An 18,812-nucleotide genomic window follows, 5' to 3' on the forward strand; every position below is an offset into this window, starting at 1 on the left:
TAAACAAAGCACTCAGGAATCCTCGCTAAGAGAAAAATACTTGAAATATACTAGGTTTATACTGCTTTGCTTACATTTGTACCATGGATTTTCTAATTTTCTTGTTTGTCAAGGAGACGTAAGCCACCATAAGCAACCTTACACCCGGGAGAGAGGTGTATCAAGAAGAGAGGCCAGGGAAGTCTTCAATGTGGGGAGGCCCAAAGAAAGCTGGTGGAATGTGTTAGGATGTGACTGTTGGGTGACTGGATTTTTCTAACTTCCTCTCACCTTGCACCCCACCCGCATATTTGTGCTGTAGTCACTAAATCGGGCATGACTCTGCTGTCTCAAAAACAGCGTGAATTACTTTCAATTTCAGTTTTATCCCGTTACTCTACTGGAAGGGGAGACTGGCTTGCTCAGTCTGTTTTAGCTTTGATAAAGGAGGGACAGAAAGGTGCAAGGAGCAAGTGAGCAACGGGTGAGAGGCAACTGGAACTGTTCTTGGTGTGTGTGGAGCAGGTATGTCTATCTCTTTTATGTGCAACCCCAAATTGATTTCTGATTCAAAGTGACAATTGAGAGAGGGCAGGTTGCCTATTGTCTGGGGTGCAGAGGTCTATGGCTGGCTTCAGTTTGGAGGACGCTCAGCTTCTCTGGATCAGTAAGGTCTGCAAAGTGACGGGCACACTCTGTCTCCCTGGATGTGCTGCTCCTCGAAAGAGTCCTCATGGGAGTTTGCCTGTCTTGCTTTATCCAGCTCTGTGGCTGGCATTAGAATTCAGAGAATAAGACAGTCTGTGCGGGGCTTCCCTGGTGGCGCAGTGGTTGAGAGTCCGCCTGCCGATGCAGGGGAAACGGGTTCGTGCCCTGGTCCGAGAAGATCCCACATGCCGCGGAGGGGCTGGGCCCGTAAGCCATGGCCGCTGAGCCTGCGCGTCCAGAGCCTGTGTGCTCCGCAATGGGAGAGGCCACAACAGTGAGAGCCTCGCGTACAGCAAAAAAAAAAAAAAAAAAGACAGTCTCTGCCAAGGAGGTTATAGGCAATTATCATCTGAAGAGATTGTTTCTTTTAATCTTTCTATCAGTCATACTTAAGAAAGCTTCGTAGTGAGAGCTCTGAAAATATCTATGTAGAGATAAATTTAGTTCCCACATAGCTGATTTTTTATTAGTTAAAAATTAAAAATCTCTTCAAAACTCTCTCTTTTTCCTTCTCTCTCTCTGGCTCCCCCTCCTCTCTCTCTTCCCTCTCTCTTCTCCCCCACGCCCTTGTGTTTGTTGGTTTGTTTTTCATAGTTACATTGGAGTCTTTTGTAGCATTTAAAAAATCTATACAATTTGGGTTTAACAACCCCTCTGGATGATTCTTCTGTAGATCAAATTTTGAAAACCACTCCTGAGCAGGGCTGAACAGTTGTACTTTGTTAATTGAAGTTAAAAATTCTGTAGCCTCTTCACAGCTAAGAAATCACAGATCTGTTTTTTTTTTTGTTTTTTGTTTTTTTGGAGCAAAGAGAACAAAGAAGCAGTTTATTGAGGCAAAGGCAAAAGGAAACACTCAGAGGAGAGTGTGGGGCACCCCTGCAGGGTTTTTTGATTTCCCCTTTTATCTTATTTTTAGCCCTTTGAACTGGTGGGGTCTTTTTTTTTAACGGTTTTATTGGAGTATAATTGCTTTACAGTGGTGTGTTAGTTTCTGCTTTATAACAAAGTGAATCAGTTATACATACACATATTATCCCCATATCTCTTCCCTTTTGCGTCTGCCTCCCTCCCACCCTCCCTATCCCACCCTTCTAGCTGGTCACAAAGCACCGAGCTGATTTCCCTGTGCTATGCGACTGCTTCCCACTAGCTATCTATTTCACATTTGGTAGTGTATATATGTCCATATATACACTACCACTCTCTCACTTTGTCCCAGCTTACCCTTCCCCCTCCCTGTGTCCTCAAGTCCATTCTCTAGTAGGTCTGCGTCTTTATTCCCATCTTGCCCCTAGGTTCTTCATGACCATTTTTTTTTTTAAGATTCCATATATAAAGTTGTTTGCAGTTATTCCTCTCACATCTTCCTACAGCTTCCTTTAGTCTTCACTCTAAAGAGGGGACTGGACAACTGCAGAAATTATAATGTAGCTGCTAGAGGCCCATGTTTTCCTTTGTATTCTTTACTCCCCACACTGAAGAATTAGACAAAAGGAGATGGTGCAGGAGCAGTGTTTGAATTTGCTTGCTGCTTTGCTCTGATAAAAAATTTCTATTTGTAGGCCTTGTTTCTTAGTAACCTCGAGTTCACAGACTGTGTTCAAACGCACCCAATGGACCAACTTGTTCAGTGCAATTATTACGGATAAATCTCCATCTAATTCAACAAACATGTACTGAAATCCTATTTTGTGTCGCATGCTATGCTCAGATATAAGCTTATAGTATTTAATTTCATTATCAAAACATTCTCCAGGCGGGACCTATAATTTTTCTCACATTACCCCTATAATTATCTTTCTTTTTAAATTTAATTTATTTATTTATTTTTATACAGCAGGTTCTTATTAGTTATCTATTCTATACATATTAGTGTATATATGTCAATCCCAGTCTCCCAGTTCATCCCACCACCACCACCACCCCCAATCTTTAAAATTGTCTAGGTGAGACTCCTTGTTTAAGGCCACATGAGTAGTAACTGATAGAGCTGTTTTCTCCGTTTTTTTTTTTTTTTGATAATATTAGATGTATCTTGAATACTTGACCTATAAATATAAAACTGAATATTTGAGATATTTGAATATTATATCATGTTTATATATTCTGATAATGAAACATGCATAGATATTATAGGAAACTTTTAACATAATAGCAATCAAAATATGCTAGGAGACCCATGGTATAATTGTGCTTTTAATACTTAATTTTTCAAATCAAACTTTGCCTTGGAAAACAATGACAAGGAAATCCCATATCCTTTTCACCTAGCTTTACCCAGTGGTGATCTCTTGCTAGATTTGCTTTCTCTCTCTAAATACATGTATATCTCTCTCAATGTAATATAAAATGATATTTGCATTTTTATTCTTATTCTCATTTCTGGGACTAAGTTGCAAAAAAACCTGACCCTTCTCAGCTAAGTACTTCAGCCTGAATCCCTTAAGATACAAGACATTCTCCTGTCTCCTGCCTTCTCTTTTTGAAAGGGAGGCTGCATCCTTTTTATTGACCTCATTCCCACACAGCTGCTGCTTCTTCTACTTAACACTCTTCTATACCTGTAGGTAAAAGATGAGCACATAGGATCACACTAAAGTGTTAGCACATTTTGGTGTATGATGGTCACTTGAAAGCTACCACTGGCTATTGATAAAGGAACTTATAGGATAACCAATGTCTTTGCAGAAGATTATTCTGCCAATTAATTGGTTGCAGTAGCATGGCACAGAAAAATAGATTGTCTGCTTTTTTTTTTAAACTTTTTATTGTGAAAAAATATATTTAACATAAAATTTACCATTTTAACCATTTTACTTAGTTCAGGGGTACTAAGTACATTCACATAGTTGTGCAACTATCCCCACTATCCATCTCCAGATATTTTCACCATCCCAAATGGGAACTCAGTACCCTTTAAATAAACAAAAACTCCTCATTCCCTCTCCCTGCAGCCCGTGCTAGACACTATTCTACTTACTGTCTATTCATTTGACTATTTTAGGTAGCTCATATAAGAGGAATCATATTATATTTTTCCTTTTGTGTCTGGCTTATTTCAGTTAGAATAATGTCTCCAAAGTTCATCAATGTAACATATTAGAATTTCATTCTTTTTATAGCTGAATAATATTCCATTGTATGACTTGCCACATTTTGTTTATCCATTCATCCCTTGATGGACATTTGCGCTGTTTCACCTCTTGGCTAATTTAGATACTGCTGCTGTGAACATTGGTGTACAAATATCTGTTCAAGTCCCTGCTATTAATACGTTTGTGTATATACCCTGAAGTGGAATTGCTGGATCAAATAGTAGTTCTATGTTGAATTTTTTGGTGAACCACCATAGTGTTTTCCACAGTGGTTGCATCATTTTACATTCCCACCAGCAATGCACAAGGGTTCCAATTTTTCTACATCCTGGCCAGCACTTGTTTGCCTTTTTTTTTTGGTAATAGCCACCGTAATTGGTGTGAGGTGGTATCTCATTGTGCTTTTGATTCATATTCCCCTAATGATTAGTGATGTTAGGCATCCTTTGATGTGTCTATTGGCTATTTGTGTATCTTTGGAGAAATGTCTGTTCAGGTCCTTTGCCTATTTATGAATCACATTTTTTTTTGCTGTTTTTTTTTTTAATTTGTAAATTTTTATTCTGTAGGAGTTGTTCCACTTGTAGATGTGGTGTATCTGTGGGGAGGAAGGTGATCTCTGCGTCTTACTCTTCCGCCATCGTACAAGAAGTATCCCACTTTGATATCTGTTTTTAGTAATATGACTTCTCTTTTTTTCTTAGTCAGTCTAGCTCAAGGTTTGTCAATTTTGCTGATCTTTTTGAAGAACCAATGCTTGCTTTTTAAAATTTTGTCTATTGCTTTGCTGTTGTTTATTTCTGCTTAATCTTTATTATTTCCTTCATTCTGCTAGCCCTGAACCTTGTTTCTTTCTCTAGTTACTTAAGTAGTAAACTTAGGTTGTTGACTTGAGGTTTTTTCTTTTTTATTGCAATCATTTACAGTTATAACTTTCCGTCTTAGTATTGCTTTTGCTACATATTATAAGTTTTGTTATGTTGTGCTTTCATTCTCATTTGTCTCTAAATATTAACGAATATTTCTTGGAATTTCTTCTTTGACCCGTTGGTTAAGAGTGTGTTGTTTATTTTCCACATGCTTGTGAGGTTTCCAGTTTTACTCTAGCTATTAGTTTCTAGTTTTATTCCACTGTGATCAGAAAAGATACTTTGTATGATTTCAGACTTTTTAAAATTTAAGGTTTGTTTTGTGGCCCAAAATATTGTCTATCCTTGGAAGTATTCCATGCACACCTGGGAAAATGTGTATTCTCCTGTTGTTGAATAGGAGTGTGCCATATATGTCTGTTAGGTCCAACTAATCTGTAGTGTTGTTCAAGTCCTCTATTTTGTTATTGATCTTCTGTCTGGTTTTTCTACCCATTATTGAAAGTAGGGTTTTAAAGTCTCCTGTTATTCTTGAGTGCTCTGTTGCTCAATTCTGTCAATGCTTGCTTCATATATTTTGGAGCTCTGATGTTTGAGGCATATATATTTAGAATTGTTTTATATTCCAGTGACTTGACTCTTTTACCTATTCATAATGTCCTTCTCTGTCTCTTTTAATAATGTTTGAAGTACATTCATTCTCTCTTGCCTCATGTAGGTATAACCACCCCAGCTCTCTTTTCACTGCGATTTGCATAGAATATCTTCTTCCATTCTTTCACTTTTAACCTGTGTGTGTCCTTAGATCTAAAGTGAGTTAGACAACATGTAGTTGGAGCACTTTTAAAAAAACATCCATTCTGCCAATCTATGCCTTTTCATTGGAGAGTTAATCCATTTACATTTGTTAGGGGGAGTTTTATCTATCTGCATTTAAAGTAAGTACTGATATGGAAGAACTTATTTTTGCCATTTTCGTATTTATTTTCTATATGTCTTATTGATTTTTATTTCTAATTTTCTTCATTTCTGCCTTCTTTTATGTTTAGTTGATTTTTTTTGTAGTGACATATTTTGATTCCCTTTGTATTTCCTTTTGTGTATATTCTATAGATATTTTCTTTGTGATGGCTGAGGTGATTACAGTAACACTCTTATAATATCTATTTTGAAAAGGTGCCAACTTAAGTTCAAATGCATACAAAAACTCTACTTTTTCATTGCTCTTCCTTCCTCCACTTTATGTTATTAATGACAAAATTACATCTTTATATATTGTCTATCCATTAACATAGATTTATAATTTTTATGTATTTGTTTCTTATATACTGTAGAAAAAGTGTAATTAAACCCCCAATTACAATAATACAGGTTTTTATATTTACTGATAAATTCCCTTTCCCAGAGATCTTTCTATATTCATATGGTTTTCTGGTTACTGTCTAGTGTCCTTTATTTCAACCCTTTAGCATTTCTACCAGGACAGGTCTAGTAGTAATGGATATCTCAGCTTTTCTTTACCTGGAAATGTCTTAAGCTCTACCTCATTTTTGAGAGCAGTTTTTATGGAAAGAGTTCTTTTTTCTTAAAAAAATTTTTTTTAAAAAAATTGAAGTATAGTTAATTTACAATATTGTGTTAGTTTCAGGCATACAGCATAATGATTCAGTATTTTTGTAGATTATATTTTATTAAAGGTTATTATAAGATAATGGGTGTGATTCCCTGTGCTATACAGTATATCCTTGTTGCTTATCTATTTTATACGTAGTACTTTTTATCTGTTAGTCCTATACCCCTAATTTGTTCCTCCCCTCTTTTCTCTCCCCTTTGGTAACCACAGGTTTGTTTTCTACATCTGACTTTGTTTCTGTATTTGTTTCTGAATATACATTCACTTGTATTATTTTTTAGTTTCCACACATAACTGATATTATTTGTCTTTCTCTGTTTCACTTATTTCACTAAACACAATATTCTCTAGGTCCATCCATGTTGCTGCAAATGGCAGTATTTCATTCTTTTTACTGCCAAATAATATTCCATTGTCTATATACTACAACTTCTTAATCCAGTCATCTGTTGATGGGCACTTGGGTTGCTTCCATGCCTTAACTATTGTAAACAGTGCTGCTATAAACATTGGAGTGTATGTATCTTTTTTGAATTAGAGTTTTCATTTTTTCTGGATATATACCCAGGCATGGGATTGCTGGATCATATGGTAGTTCTATTTTTTGTTTCTTAAGGAATCTCTATGCTGTTTTCCTTAATGGCTGCATCAAATTACACTCCTACCAACAGTGTATGAGTGTTCCCTTTTCTCCACATGCTCTCCAATATTTGTCATTTGTGATCTTTTTGATGATAGCCATTCTGACTGGTGTAAGGTGATAGCTCATTGTGGTTTTGATTTGCAATTCTCTAGTAATTAGTGATGTTGGGCATTTCTTCATGTTCCTATTAGCCATCTGTATATCTTCTTTGGAAAAACGTCTACTCAAGTCTTCTGTGCACTTTTTGATTGAATTGTTTGCTTTTTGAGGTTGAGTTTTATGAGTTGTTTGTATATTTTGGATACTAACCCCTTGTTGGTCACATCATTTGCAAATATTTTCTCCCATTCTGTAGGTTGTCTTTTCGTTTTGTTGATGGTTTCCTTTGCTATGCAAAAGCTTTTAAATTTAATTATGTCTTATTTATTTATTTTTGCTTTGATTTCTTTTGCCTTAGGAGACTGATCTAAGTAAATATTGCTACAATTGATGTCAGAATGTTCCACCTATGTTCTCTTCTAGGAGTTTCAAGGTTTCACGTCTTACATTTAGGTCTTTAAACCATTCTGAATTTATTTAAGTATGTGGTGTGAGGGAATGTTTTAATTTCATTATTTTACATGTGGCTTTCCAGTTTTCGCCGCACCACTTGTTGAAAAGACTGTCTTTTCTGCATTGTATATTCTTTCCTCCTTTGTCACAGATTAATTGACCATATGAGTGTGGGCTTATTTCTGGGGTCTCTATGCTGTTCCATTGAGCTACATGTTGTTTTTTGGTGCCAGTACCATGTCATTTTGATTACTGTAGCTTTATCATGTAGTCTGATGGCTGAGAGGGTTATACCTTCAACTCTACTCTTTTTTCTCAGGATTGCTTTGGCAATTCAGGATCTTTCATGGTTCCATATAAATTTTCAGATTGTTTGCTCTAGTTCTGTGAAAATGCTTTGATAGAGATTGCATTAAATTTGTAGATTGCTTTGGTAGTATGGCCATTTTAATAACATTAATTCTTCCAATCCAAGAGCACTGGATGTCTTTCCATTTCTTTGAATCATCTTCATTTCCTACATCAATATTTTATAGTTTTCGGAATATAGTCTTCAACTCCTTTGTTAAGTTTATTCCTAGATATTTTATTTTATTTTTGATGTGATTTTAAATGAGATATCTTTATTTTCTCATACTAATATTTCTTTATTAGTGCATAGAAATGCAAGAGATTTCTGTATATTAATCTTGTATCCTGAAACCTTGCTGAATTCATTTATTAGTTCTAATAGTTTTTGGGTGGAGACTCTAGGGTTCTCTATACAGAGAGTATCATGTCATCTGCAAATAGTAACAATTTTACCTCTTCCTTTCCAATTTGGATACATTTTATTTCTTTTTCTTGTCTGAATGCTGTGGCTAGGACTTCCAATACTATGTTGAAGAGAAGTGATGAGAGTAGGCATCCTTGTCTTGTTCCTGAATTTAGTGGAAGGCTCTCAAGTTTTCACTGTTAAGTATTATATTGGCTATGGGTTTCTCATAAATGGACTTTATTATGTTGAGATATGCTTCCTCTATACCCACTTTGACAAGAGTTTTTATCATGAATGGATATTGAATTTTGTCAAATGCTTTTTCTGCATCTAGTGAATTGATCATGTGATTTTTGTCTTTCCTTTTGTTAATGTGGTGTAACACATTGATTTGCCTGTATTGAACCATACTTGTGACACTGGAATGAATCCAACTTGATCATGGTGTATGATTCTTTTTATGTATTGTTGATTTCAGTTTGTTAATATTTTGTTGAGGATTTTTGCATATATATTCATCAAAGATATTGGCCTGTAATTTTCTTTATTTGTGGTGCCTTTGTCTGGTTTTGGTATCAGGGAAATGGTGGCCTCATAGAATGAATTTGGGAGTGTTCCCTCTTCAATTTTTGGAATTGTTAGAGAAGGATAGGTATAAGTTCTGCTTTATATGTTTGGTAGCATTCCCCAGTGATGCCATCCAGTCCTGGATTTTTGTTTTATGGTAGATTTTTTGTTTGTTTGCTTGTTTTTACAGATTCTATTTCACTTCTAGTGATCGGTCTGTTCAAATTGTCTGTTTTTTCTTGATTCAGACTTGGCAGTCTCTATGTCTCTAGAAGTTTGTCAGTTTCTTCCAGGTTGTTCAATTTGCTGGCATATAACTATTCATAGTATCCATTTATGTTATTTTGTATTTCTTAGGTTGCAGTTGTTATTTCTCCTCTTTCATTTCTTTTTTGTTTATTTCGGTCCTCTCTTTTTTTCTTGGTGAGCCTGGCTAGAGGTTTGTCAATTTTGTTTATCCTTTCAAAAAGCCAGCTCTTGGTTTTGTTGATCTGTTCTATTGTTTTTTGATCTCTATTTTATTTATTTCCTCTCTGATCTTTATTATTTCCTTCCCTCTGCTGACTTTGGGCTTTGTTTGTTCTTCTCTTTTGAATTCTTTTGGGTGGTGGGTTGTGATGAGTTGCTTCTTTCTTGTTGATTTCAAGATTCTCTCTTTGTCTTTTGACAGTTTTATTATAATACGTTTCAGCATGGGTCTCTAATTATTTATCCTATTTGAGTTGTTGAACTTCTTGCATTTGTAGATTCATGTTTTTTCATCACATTGGGAATTTTTAGTGATTATTTCCTCAAAGAATCTCTCTGCCCTGCCTCTCCACTTATGCTTCAGTGACTTCCGTAATGCATGTATCTGTCTACTTGACAATATCCCATAAATCTCTTAGGCTATATTACTTTAAAAAATTCTTTCTTCCTTCTGCTCCTGAGACTTTATAACTTCAGATATCTTAGCTTTAAGTTTGCTGATTCTTTCTTTTGACTGCATAAGTCTAATCCCATCTAGAAAATTTCTAAATTCAGTTATTGTATTTTCCGGTTTCAGAATTTCTACTGGGTTCCTTTTTATTATTTTTATCACTTTGTTGATTTTAAAATTTTGTTCACATATTGTTTTTCTTTTCTTTCTTTTTTTTTTAGAAATGTGTGGATGGGATGGAGTTACAGCTTATTTATTTATTTAATGTTTGGCTGTCTCAGGTTTTAGTTGCAGCATGTGGGATCTTTCGTTGTGGCATGCAGGCTTCTCTCTAGTTGTAGTGCATGGGCTCCATAGCACATGGGCTCAGTAGTTGCACCATGCAGGCTCTCTAGTTGTGGTGTGCAGGCTCCAGAACGCGTGGGCTCTGTAGTTGAGGCATGCGGGCTCTTTAGTTGTGCCGCACGGGCTCAGTAGTTGAGGCACATGGGCTTAGTTGCCCTGCAGCATGTGAGATCTTAGTTCCCCAACCAGGGATCGAACCTGTGTCCCCTACATTGGAAGGCAAATTCTTCACCACTGGGCCATTAGGGAAGTCCCCACATATTGTTTTTCTGGTATTCTTTAGTTCTTTGTGTTTTCATTTAGCTTTCTGAGCATATTTAAGAAAGTTATTTCAAAGTTTTTGCCTAGAACACTTAGTGCATGTATTTCTTCAGGGGTGTTTCATACTACTTTATTTTCTTCCTTTGAAAGGGCCACATTTTCTTTGTATGCCTTGAATGGGCATACATTTCTTTGTATGCCTTGTGATTTTTGTTTTGTTGTTGCTTTTGTTGAAAATTGGGCATTTATAAAAGCAGCTAACTTTCCCATTCTTTGCATACTGGCTTTGTGCCAAGGAATTCTTTCACTAAACTGGCCCTTGGTTTTGAGGCTTGGGATTAAGCTAAAGAGAAACCATAAAGTCTTTTTAGGCTTTTCTGAGCATGCATCTTCCCTGAACCTGTGTGTGCCTTTTCAGTTTTCCCCTGTATATGCTGCTTTTAAATATCTTAATTTCCCAAAGTTTCTCTCCTTGGGTCTTTTGATCATCTATTGTTTGTCTCCACCCTGAAAAGGAAAAATTCAATTTCTCCTCTCAACTCTCTATTCTCCATACTTCACTTCTGGTCACCACATATCTGGGCATTTTTTTCACACTAAGCATTTCTGACACTAATTTCCAAGAGTTAGTCCATACCCCACAGGTTAAGGGCTCAGTCCCACAAGACTGCCCCCCAGTTCAAATGCCAATTGCAAGTCTAGGTTGTCACCTGGACTTCTAACTGGCTATACATTGGAGGTTCCCACCATCTCCTCTTCAGTTTCAATAATTTGCTAGGATGGTTTACAGAAATCAGGAAAAACAGTTTACTTACTAGATTACTGGTTTATTAAAAAAGGATACAACCCAGGAACAGCAAGATAGAAGAAATGCATAGAGAAAGGTAAGAAAGGGTTGTGGAGCTTCCATGTCCCCTCTAGACATGCCATCCTTTGACCACCTCCATGGTCATCAAGTCAGAATCTCTCTGAACCCTTTTAATTAGGGTTTTTTAAATGAAGTCTTCATTAAATAGGGATGGTTGATTAAACAATTAGTCATTGATGATTACACAACTTTCAGCTGTTCTCTGATCCCCAGAGGTTGGGGGATGAAGCTGAATGTTCCATGTCTCTAATAGCATGGTTGGTTCTTTTAAGTATGCGTTTAGGTGGGTATGTACTTTATGTATCATAGGGCTTGGTATATTCTAGGCCTTCAATGTGTAGTAACAATAACTTGAATTTTATTATTATTATTGAAGTAAAACTATAGAGAGTGATAATAGCCTGTGTTTCACTACAAACCTCAGCAGAGATTTGAGGGAATGATGGAGGGAAGCCTCTGTAGTCTGCTAATTCTAAGTTAGCTTTCGTCTCATGGAAAGTACAGAATTCTTACCAAGTCCAACGTTGACAAGTGCTTGTATGACTCTGAGTTAGGGAATGACTTTATAATCTTATTTCTACTAGGAATCACTTCTAGGTTAGCAGGTTGCCATGGCATCTGGACCCAACATGATGGACCCCATTTGTCTGGTGGAAAATGACAATGACCTGCTGTCAGTGAACCAGGAAGCTCTACAGATTCTTGAGAAGATTTCACAGCCATTGGTGGTGGTGGCCATTGTAGGACTGTATCGTACAGGCAAATCCTACTTGATGAACCGTCTTAAAGGACAGAACAATGGTGAGTGTTATACTTGGTCAGGATCCATTTGTTTGACTCTAGCTGATATCTCAGCCTCTTAATTTTCTTCCCTGGTCATGTGAAGGGAGAACCAAATTCCTCTCAATAAGCCACCGTTTCACTTCTAATTCTCACCACTAAATCACTACCTTATTGTGATCTGTTATCATATTTTTTGTTTTATTCCTATAAAGCAATATTTCTCCTATGTATGCAAAAAATCCTACCTTCTTCTACCTGCTTAAGTACTGGGCTCTTGCAATTGTGTCTTCTCTCTCTCTCAAAACACATTTTGCTTTTCTATGGGATATTCTCATCAACATATAAAGATGTTTCATTATGTATTATCTTAAAAACCCTTCCTGGACTTCATATCCTATTGTGGCTAATACCTCTTACCCTTTTCAAAAATTATTTTGTCTGGCAAAAAGTATAATCTCAATTTCTTTTTTCCACTTTTTTACCTGCCCATATTTTACTGCAATCCACTTCTCTCTGTCTCTGAACCTCACCATTCCTTCAAAATACTCTTCTTATGGTTACCTGAGACCTCTGTTTTGTCTGATTCATGGATAACTCTTTGTCTCCTTGTTGATCCCTTGCTTGGCGTCATTCTCACAATTAATATCCCCTCCTCCTTGAAATAGGTGACAGACAAAGTAGGACATTCTTGAGGAAATAGAGAAAGCACCATGTTGTATGCTGGGGTACTTAAACTCCAGTAAGTCTGACTTTGTAGCCCCTGGGCTGCTTAGATTATCTGCTGTAACTGAATGTTGCTTTCTCCCCTCCCCTTGCAGGTTTCCCTCTGGGCTCTACAGTGCAGTCTAAAACAAAGGGCATCTGGATGTGGTGTGTGCCTCACCCTTCCAAGTCAGACCATACCCTGGTCCTTCTGGACACAGAGGGCCTGGGCGATGTGGAAAAGGTAAGGCAGAAAATCACAGATAAATCCTTTTTATTCTGGATTTTCTCCTTATTGCTTGATGATCATAGACATTTAACTGCTGTTGTCTATTTGTAAAGTCTAGAAATCACCTATAGTAAAGGAGGCAGACTATGGTTTGTTTGAATCTCACTTCTAGGTAAGGTATCATGGTATGTTAGATAAAATCTTTTATTTCTTGGCACTGTGTGGATGACTTGATTACATTTAATAAATAATTGTTGAACAACTGAATTCTAGACCTTTGGACTTAGTACTGTAGATATCACTGACCAAAATAAAGGTCCTGTCCTCAAAGAGTCTTTAGTCCAGTTGACAAGGCCGCACATATGCAGTCGGCTTTAATAAAGTATGATTGGTAAAGAAGCAGGTTGGAGAGAGGAAGAAGTGCTGCGTTGCAATCTCCAACTTCTGTCAATTCCATGTGAGCTCTAGATTGAAAGGTCCTTTTGAGTTATCCTGAGCTGGGACAAGGGTGCTGATAAATTATTGGAAGCCTGCTCTGGAAGCCTTTCTAATTAAGAGGCCTGACACCTGAAGACTGTCTTTCACCAGCACTCCCAACAGCTGGGGGACTAAGTCCTTCAGTCTTGAAACGTGATCCAGGCAGCACCTCACAGTTTCTATAATTGACAGTTAAGTGTAAGGATGCCTTGGTAAGAAAGTGGAGAAACATCAACCTGGGAGTGAGGAAAGTTTTCTGATTCACCTTCTTAGCTACCAGATGAAGAATGTATTTGAGGGTTAGAGTTAAGAGATGGGTTTATATTTTCTATGATGAAGTTCATCAACTACTCACAGAGCATTGTAGAATGCTGTAAGATACCTCTGAATGTGCTGTTTCTATAAAGGCATGTGTTTGTCCTACAAGAAACATTTTAAGATGGATTTTTGGTATTTTAGCTTTCTACTAATGGATGAAATAAATTACTTTTTTTCCACTTACTTTGAGACTTATTTGGAAATAGTATCTAAATTTCTATAGCTTTCTATTTCTTCCTAAAGGAGAATTAGAAATTCTGTATTTATTTAAAATCATATATCAAGCAATGATATAGTCTTGTTGTTGAAATAATTTATTGTTTGTCATAAATACCACTTCTTCTTATCCTAATTGATTATTTTTAAAAATTGCATTTTGGGGAAATAAAGTGATGAATAGATTATTTCCCCCCCAAACTCCAATATAGACTGTTCTTGACATGAATCACAGTTTTTGCATTTGTTCTAGGGAATAGCTTCACAACCGTTATAGTAGAAATGATCTCTGGATTTATGCTATTACTTAGACAGTGCTATGATTTATACAAACAAATTAGCCTGGCCTTTAAGGTCCTTCATCAGGCTGCACTAGAGCTCAAATGTACTTCTCCACTCAACCTCTGCTCCAGTCAAATGAAATGACTCTATTTTCATTACAAGACCCCTGTATTCTCCCATGTCTAATTTTGCTTCTGTGAGTGTTTCTATCTATGGGACCACCTTCATTTCTTCAATTCCACATTCAACCAATCCTTTAATACTCAGTTCAAGACTTTGAGGAGGCTTTCATATCATAGATTCTTTCTCCAGCTTTCATAGCTCTATTCTTCCTTGACAAATTTTAATTTAATATTATAGCTATAAGTTCAACTGCTTATATACACTACTAAGATGTAAGCTTTTTATAGGTATTGTCATCTTTGTTACATTTATTGTTATGGCTGTTTGTCACTGCTTTTAAATAGGCATCTTGAAAGGAATAATTGTCATTTTTAACATGGCTTTTTGAAATCTAAGAAACAGTAGGGAGCATTCAGTAACTATTTGCAGATATTTACTGATTGGATATAATTTAAATACCCAGTTATGCCAACTGTGGTATATTTTATATAGGCTATGATTAATAAATGTTTGTAGAATAAATAAGTGCTAACAGTCATCATTGAATACATAATTACACACCAAGTACTGTACTCGATTTTATGTATATGTTATTTTACTTCATCCAATTGAGGGGAAAAAAGCACTATGAAGATAAGAAGGATTTTATATATGAAAAAATTGGAAACATAAAAATGTCTTTGTAATTGTCAAAGCTGTTATCTGTATTTATGTTTCTCTTCAAACAATTTCTTTGCATGGTGAGTATGTCAGCTGAAATAATAAATGAAAATATGATAGAATAAGTGTATGAATGAATTTCTAATTTAGGAGTAAACTCCTAAGTCTTGTGTTCAAATGTGCTTTCTAGGGTGACCCTAAGAATGACTCGTGGATCTTTGCCCTGACTGTGCTTCTATGTAGCAGCTTTGTCTACAACAGCATGAACACCATCAACCACCAGGCCTTGGAACAACTGCAGTATCCTTCCAGGAACTGAACCACCAAGTTTCATTGAGTTTTTGGGAATGGAGATAGCGTCAGTTTCTCCTTCCCTGTTATTTAGCTGCCTTTAGTGGAGTGGAGGGGACTCACGGCAAAAGAGAGTGATTATAATACTTTTTAATTAGGGAAATGTGGGAATTGTGTGTAGGGGTTTTCTTTTCCTTGACCAAGTTCCTAGTTATGTGACAGAGCTCACAGAACTCATCAGGGCCAAGTCCTCTTCAAGATCTGGTGTACTAGAAGATTCCACAGAGTTTGTGAGTTTCTTTCCAGACTTTATCTGGACTGTACGGGATTTCACCCTGGAACTGATGTTAAACGGTCACCCTATCACAGAAGATGAGTACCTGGAGAATGCCTTGAAGCTGATTCCAGGTATCAGAGCATGGTCTGGACAGTGGATGGTCCAATAGAGGGTGGGATCTACTACACACCGTCCACCATCTCTGGGGCTGCATTTGTATTTGAGACTCGATCAAAGTCTGTAGAAACTGTGGCTGGAAAGCGGATTGCAAAGCTCTAGGGACTAGAGTCTAAGTTCTCTTAAGAAAAGTAAAGTGTAAGGTAAAGTGAAATTATTCAAAACCAATTTGTTTTTCATACCATTTTTAACTTAGCATCCAGATTACAATGGGTGCTAATTCTTCTAAAGACCAGACACTTGAGTTCCCTATTTTGGCTTCTGCTTTTTTTGTTGAGGAAAAAAACTGACAAGATACTTGTTAGACATGAAATTAAAATGAAAAGTCAATCTAATGAAAAAAAAAGTGCATTTCACATAGCTAGGTATTATTTTTCTCAAAGAGGGAACTTTCTAATCCTGTATAGTATATCATCTACAAAATGACTTCATGTTCTAAGTAATCCTGAAGAAGTGTGTGTCTTTTCAATCTATGCCTTTTCAATATTTGCAATAATTTTTAGAACATTCATTTTACATTCCATATCACAGCTTTCTCCTAATTCCCATATATTTACCCATGCTTTAATTACAAATTAATAAATTATTTTAATGGGTTACATTTACCGTGGGTATATCTGACGAAATCTTGAAAGATATAACAATTCTGATTTATTCCTTTTTGTTTTCATTTTTCTATTTATGCTTTCTTTAAATATTTATTGAGAAATTGGCTAGGGGGGAGAAGACAACTGTCAGATCAAACATAATCCTTTATGTCAAAGAGGTTATTGATTAGTGGTGACATCTTAAAATTACATTTTAGGTACATTTACCCTTCAGTGTTTTTTACTAAAAATTAGCTAACTCTGTACCAATTATTTTTTAGCATCAAAATCATTTCACCTAAATAATCTGGTGTCATTCCTAATATTCCTGATATTGTTCAGTATCCCTTTTTTGTGGCTCTTCTTTTTAGTCCCACAGCTCAATTCCTACATGAGATTAAGTAGAGCAAAAAGTTACACTTGACCTTTCATTCTTTTAGCCATTAGTTCAGTAAACATCTAATAGACAACTACTCTACCATGTGCAGGTCTGGGGATACCAGCCATAGGTTTCTTTTACTGGATCAGAAGTCTCCCCAAATTTCTCTCCAGAATTACATCATTGGTATAAGTTTGATATGCATAGAAGTACTGAATGTCTATGTTAAAGGAGTTATAAACAGAAGACAGCAAAGATACACAAATCCCTGTCATAAAAACCATTAGCTCCCTTGTCCCAAGACTCTTCCCAGTCTAATCTCTGTTTTTCTCTCCCTCAGGCAAGAATCCCAAAGCCCAAACATCAAATCTACCCAGAGAGTGTATCAGGCATTTCTTTCCAACACGGAAATGTTTTGTCTTTGACCGGCCAACAAATGACAAAGAACTTCTAGCTGATATTGAGAATGTGTCTGAAGACCAACTGGATCCTAAATTCCTGGAACAAACAAAGAATTTCTGTTCTTACATCTTCACCAATGCAAAAACCAAGACCCTCAGAGAGGGAATCACAGTCACTGGGAACCGTGAGACTCTTTTTCCCATTTCCGTGGGACCACTGAATATTTTATATATGTGTTTTTCAGTAGTTTTGTGTGATTCCGTATAGAATTTAGGTTTTACAGACATTCATACTCCATGAAGAAATGTGTATATTTTATACTTATCTTACTTTCGGAGATTTAAAAATCTCTCCCCCAAATTGCAAGTTTTGTCACTGAAATCTGTGGCTTCCACTGATCTGAAAAATTCCTACACTAAGAAAAAAATTCACTATCTGGGTATAAAAACAAAATTCCATTTTCTCAGGGGAAGTCTTGTATAGTAAGTGTTCTTCACAAGGAGAATACAAAAAATATTTTGGGAGTTTACAGTGGTCCAAAAATAAATATTAGCCCATAAATCACTGAAAAATCCATTCAAAGCCCCAGAATTGGGAATAAATATAATCTGATATAATCTGATATACCCTGTCTCATCTAATACCTCTGTAATCTATCTTGCTTTCAATATTTCAGATATCCCCTAGTATTTTACATACAGGTAAATTTTTAATTTTTTTCAGCCCTGTGGGCTGGAAAACCATAAAAATGAAGAGTCAGTAGGGAAATGAAGGTAGGGATAGTAGAAGGGGGAAGTGGTATGTGTGTGTGTGTGTGTGTGTGTGTGTGTGTGTGAGACCTTAGAAATGTAGCCTCAGAATCCTGGTGCCTATTGACTGATAACTTAATATTTATCCCTTAAATGTCCTGGCTTATTCAGGTCTGAGGACTCTGGTTGTGACCTATGTGGATACCATCAATACTGGAGCTGTACCTTGTTTGGAGAACGCAGTGACAACTCTGGCCCAGCTGGAGAACTCAGCGGCCGTGCAGAAGGCAGCCGACCACTACAGTGAGCAGATGGCCCAGCAACTGAGGCTCCCCACGGACACGCTCCAGGAGCTTCTGGAGGTGCACGCAGCCTGTGAGAGGGAAGCCATTGCAATCTTCATGGAGTGCTCCTTCAAGGATGAAAATCAGGAATTCCAGAAGAATCTTGTGGTAATTTCTCTTAGTATTTACTATTTGTCCCCTTCTCTTGAAGAAGGGGAGAATATGACAGAATGAAGAGGCATCTGTCAAAAGCCTAGCAGAGCCTTTATTGAACCCATGGCTCATCCCTCTCTCAAGGATAAAGTAGTCTGTGTTCCCATCAGGGATATAGGGCTTCAAAGGACTACATTTCCTTCTTTTTTCTGCCAAGCCTCAGGCAGTTTATCTGGAAATGTCTCTCAACTCTGATGTAAAATCAGTATAGATATCTTCATAAAGTAAATACTTCTGTGGATTCCAAGGCTGTCCAGAGCATCCAAAAGTCATTCTGAAGCTGGTTTCTCTTCCTGTGAACACATTCCCATGACCAGCACCCAAAATTTCTCTTATCAGCCCTTCATTCCAGGCCATTTTCAACTTAGGTTGCTCCTTGTATCATTGAATATAGAATCACTGAATGTTGCAGCTGCAAGGAACCACAGAGATTAGATAATGTGCCTCCAACATTTCAGATGAAG

General features: G+C 36.7%; 1 protein-coding gene across 4 annotated transcripts in view; it reads left to right on the plus strand.

Annotated features, from left to right (window-relative positions):
• The first annotated feature begins 319 nt into the window (after positions 1-319).
• Positions 320-18,812, plus strand: part of LOC101339075 (guanylate-binding protein 6) — a 31,698-nt gene continuing 13,205 nt past the window's right edge. Inside the window, exons 1-7 of one of the 4 annotated variants that reach the window (XM_073787566.1) lie at positions 320-504; positions 11,784-12,000; positions 12,801-12,928; positions 15,180-15,289; positions 15,492-15,688; positions 17,041-17,286; positions 18,023-18,303. In XM_073787566.1, the coding sequence (XP_073643667.1) occupies positions 11,811-12,000; positions 12,801-12,928; positions 15,180-15,289; positions 15,492-15,688; positions 17,041-17,286; positions 18,023-18,303 (1,152 nt within the window). In that variant the 5' untranslated portion in view covers positions 320-504; positions 11,784-11,810. The remainder of the gene's footprint in view (positions 505-11,783; positions 12,001-12,800; positions 12,929-15,179; positions 15,290-15,491; positions 15,689-17,040; positions 17,287-18,022; positions 18,304-18,812) is intronic. The other 3 variants (XM_073787552.1, XM_033863725.2, XM_033863728.2) reach the window with 3 other exon arrangements.

This window comes from Tursiops truncatus, chromosome 1 (assembly GCF_011762595.2).
Source record: "Tursiops truncatus isolate mTurTru1 chromosome 1, mTurTru1.mat.Y, whole genome shotgun sequence".
Lineage (NCBI taxonomy): Eukaryota > Metazoa > Chordata > Mammalia > Artiodactyla > Delphinidae > Tursiops > Tursiops truncatus.